We start from the raw sequence: 4,135 nt of genomic DNA, 5'->3' as shown, positions 1-4,135 counted from the left end.
ATTAAATTCAATTTATTAAAAATTAATAAGTAAATATGTGACAGTGGGTTTTCATTGATGAGTTCATGAACCTTGGTTCTTTTATATATATATATATATATATAGTTTAATTTTTATTTTTAATAAATTGATTTTAATTGAGTTTTTACCTGTAATTTTGGATTTTATCCCTAATATTATATATATGTGTATATATATATATATATATGTATGTATGTATGTATGTATGTATAATGTCAGAGCTTACATTGCTAATGCTCATGGGAAATGGTTGAATGCCACAATTTCCCAGATTTATCATAATTCTAAGGCTTCATTTGCTCTGTAAGAAAATGTCAGCACAGCACCACCACCACCATCATGATGTTTAGTTTAATATTTGATTCATTTTTTTTTATTGCACCAGGAGTTAATACTTAAAGACTATCAAACTACTTCTACACTAATTAGTCCAATAATATATTTAATGAGTATTGAATTGTTTGGTCTAATTACATTAAATGAGATTTGCTTTGACTTAGAACTATAATATTTATCATGTCTTTATTCAGTTGCCTTTAGAATAAATTAAAAAATATATATCTCTGTATAATTCGTAGATCTTTCAAAGTGGAAGCAAATTGCCTCACTCAAGTATTTATTTAGCTTGAATTAATCATTTCAAGCACATTCCAGCACATTATTATTAAAGTAAAGCCAACTTCAGTTCAAATCCCACCAAGGTTGATTCTAGCTTTCATCCTTTCGGGGTCGATAAAATAAGTACCAGTTGAGCGCTGGGTTTTAATGTTATCGACTTCCTTGTCCCCTCAAAATTACTGGCCTTGTGCCAAAATTCTAAACTTTTCTTGTTATTAAGGCGGTGAGTAGGCAAAATTGTTAGCACACCAGAGGAAATGCCTAGTGGTATTTTGTCTGTCTTTACATCCTGAGTTCAAATTCCGCCGAGGTTAGCTTTGCCTTTCATCCTTTTAGGATCGATAGATCAGTCAAGCCCTGGGATCAATGTAATCAACTGTCCCCCGCTACCCCCAAATTTCAGGCCTTGTGCCTTTAGTAGAAAGGATTATTATTATTATTATGAAGGTGCCGAGCTGGCAGAATCGTTAGCATGCCAGGCAAAATGCTTAGCAGCATTTCATTCGTCATTACATTCTGAGTTCAAATTCCACTAAGGTCATCTTTGACTTTCATCCTTTCAGGGTTGATAAATTAAGTACCGGTGAAACACTGGCGTCGATATAATCGACTAGCCCCCTCGCCCCCAAATTTCAGACTTTGTGCCATTAGTAGAAAGGATTATTATTAACAACACTTATTGACAGCTGACATTATATAAGGTTTTCAAAAAACGGAAATAATTTATTCTGAACCTAATAAATAAATGCACACACAATATCTCAATGATGTAGGCCCACTATGGCCAAAGCCCACTTGCTGGAATAGGTAAAGCATTTATATTAAATGGTAACAGCTTTGGGGTTAGACTGCTGGACTAATTGTCTAGTTATGTTTTCAAATGACAGATGGCACTGTGTGGTTAAAAGGTTTGCTCCAAAACTATCCTGCCCCCCGTGGCATCTTGGGCAAATGTCATTTATCAGCCTTGTGGTAACCAAAGCATTGGGTTGTGAAATTTGACAGTTGGAAACTGTGTTTTTTGATGTTAAACTTAACTTTTTGGCTAGTTTAACACCATAACATGGCCATTCTATAATGAGCAATATGAGCCCATTTTCTGATGTGATGATAACTTTCTCCTGCTAGTTTTTGAGTCCCTGAAAGGGTTATAAGTGTTTCCTTTCTCCTGACAAAGCCATTTTATACACACGAATGTATGTAAAATCTGTTTTTCTATGGATTTTTGAGGCAGGTTTTTATGGCCAGGTGCTCTTACTGTCACCAACACTGACCTATATTTCAAAAGTGACTGGTCATAATGTCAACATCAACAGTGATTTGCTCAAAAGTTGACATGCAAAATATCAACTTACATGTATCTGTGCACACACAGAAACTTTAATATAGTTTCTGTATACCAAATTCTCATACAAAGCCCATGGTTGACCTGAGCCAATAGAAGATACTAACCCAAGATGCTGCCATGCTGTGGGATTGAGTCCTAGAACCACATGGTTGTGAACCACACAGCCATATATGTATGCTATATAGGATATTATATTTATCTCCTTGGTTAGGATTACATGACTGCCATAGCAATTATGTAATATACATTACACAATGTATATGACTAAATCTTTATCATCCAAGTCTACAGACATGCTGTTTGGTCTCCTGTGTGTAGTAGAAAAAATTGTAAACCATGGAATAAATGTAATGCCATATACTCCATTCTTCATCTATTATATATATGAAATTAATTTCAGATCAAAACCACGTGTAACCTATACAATATTTTCTTGTAGCTTCCAAAAAAATAACAATCTTTTAAAAATTAGGATACTTTGTAACTTTTTAATTATTGCATAAACAGATTTATTACATTTAGAAATTTTTCAGTCGTATAATTTCTGAGGAAAGTATTTAAAAAGACCAAAAAGAAAAAAAAAAATTGTTAAAGTTTTCTCCCTTCTTTTCTTTTATCACTTAAAATATGTATTTAAGATAGAATGTTTTTTCTTCCATTAGAATTTTAACTTTTAAGAAGGAAAAAAAATCCAATGTGCATTTATATTCATTTGATAATTTGCAATTTAAAACCAAGGAGGTTTGCTTCACTTACAGAACGGGCAGTTTGTTGTTTGTGGAATGTGTTTTTTTGACTTGCGTTTGCAATACTTGATCACAACACAGTAATAAATAGCATGGAGAGAATTTGCATTTATTTTGAAAGCAAACAAGCAAGAAAAAAAAAAGATCAAAAGATTTTAGGTCTATTATTAAGTTCAGTTGTAAAGAAAATGTATTGACAGAAACGTGTGTCTGTGTCTTTGTTTATAATATGTTCATTGGAGATGCTTGTCTTTAAAAAAAAAATCTTTTTTTTTTCTCTCTCAATCGATAGGAAAGAAAATAAATTCCCATATCACTTAACATAATTTGTATGAAATGATAATGATGGAATATTTACGTTTTGAAAGAAATAATATAATTTAATAAATTTTGATATTAAACACAATCTTTTTTTCCCAGATCTCTGCCCTTCTGACGTGCAAGTAATGTTCTGTTTTTTTCTCTTTAAATTGTATTTGTTTGTTACTATTTTTGCAACTGGAAACCTCTTCCTGTAGCTAGATCCTCAGGGATTTTATATTTCAAATGCCTTTAAAAGTACAGAGCTAAATGGATAATTTTCTTGACAGGAAATATCCAAATTCATCTTCTATAGCTAAGAACTATGTCAAGCTAAGCACAATAGTAAATATTAATAGACACATATACAATGGGCTTTGTGCGTTTTCCATCTGCCAAATTCAGTAGTAGACATGCCCAAAGTGCCACGCAGTGAGGCTGAACACAAAATCCAAACAATGATGAAATACTAAATGAGAATATAGAAGAACAACAAATAAAACTGTAATCAGTATTTAATTGAAAGTTTACAAAAATTCCATTTGGTAGACAACTTAAACAATGTTGATTGGTTTACAGTTATAAATAATAAAAAAAAAACAAAATAAAAAATTATTTTTTAAATTTTTTTGTAGTTGCTTGAGGGAGATTCGGAAGAAGCAACTGTTATGACAATCTTCATTGTTTGTTGACTAAAAGCTACTTCAATGCCTCAGACTACCATACCAGCCAAAATATCTGCTGCAGTATCACAATAAAATCTAGTTATGTCAGAAGGAAGCATTTTCCAGTTGTGGGCTTGGATCTCTATAATCTCTAGTAGGTAACAACGCACCTGCGGACTGGACCTGTAACAAAAATCAAAATGACATTGACATATTTGGATAATTATAGACACAAAGTTTTTAATTCAAATGTTATTTACATTTGACGGATATTTGTCCTCATCTTGTTTGTTATTAACACATTTCGGCTGATATATCCTCCAGCCTTCATCAGGGGTCTTAGGGAAATTTCGAACCTGGGTTCTTATTCCTATTCAGGTCACTGCCTGGAATCGAGCTCGGAATCTTGGGGTTAGTAGCCTGTGCTCTTAACTACT

The 4,135-nt window shown here is 32.6% G+C and overlaps 1 protein-coding gene across 1 annotated transcript in view; it reads right to left on the bottom strand.

The window, feature by feature from the left end:
* Nucleotides 1-3,530: 3,530 nt before the first annotated feature.
* The window catches only part of LOC106873404 (CBP80/20-dependent translation initiation factor), a 3,645-nt gene continuing 3,040 nt past the window's right edge, over nucleotides 3,531-4,135 (bottom strand). Inside the window, exon 4 of the mRNA XM_014920758.2 lies at nucleotides 3,531-3,881. Within this exon, the coding sequence (XP_014776244.1) occupies nucleotides 3,746-3,881 (136 nt within the window). The 3' untranslated portion in view covers nucleotides 3,531-3,745. The remainder of the gene's footprint in view (nucleotides 3,882-4,135) is intronic.

Source organism: Octopus bimaculoides, chromosome 14 (assembly GCF_001194135.2).
Source record: "Octopus bimaculoides isolate UCB-OBI-ISO-001 chromosome 14, ASM119413v2, whole genome shotgun sequence".
Lineage (NCBI taxonomy): Eukaryota > Metazoa > Mollusca > Cephalopoda > Octopoda > Octopodidae > Octopus > Octopus bimaculoides.
Note: the sequence above shows the minus strand (reverse complement) of the source record. Positions and strands in the feature narration are given on the sequence as shown.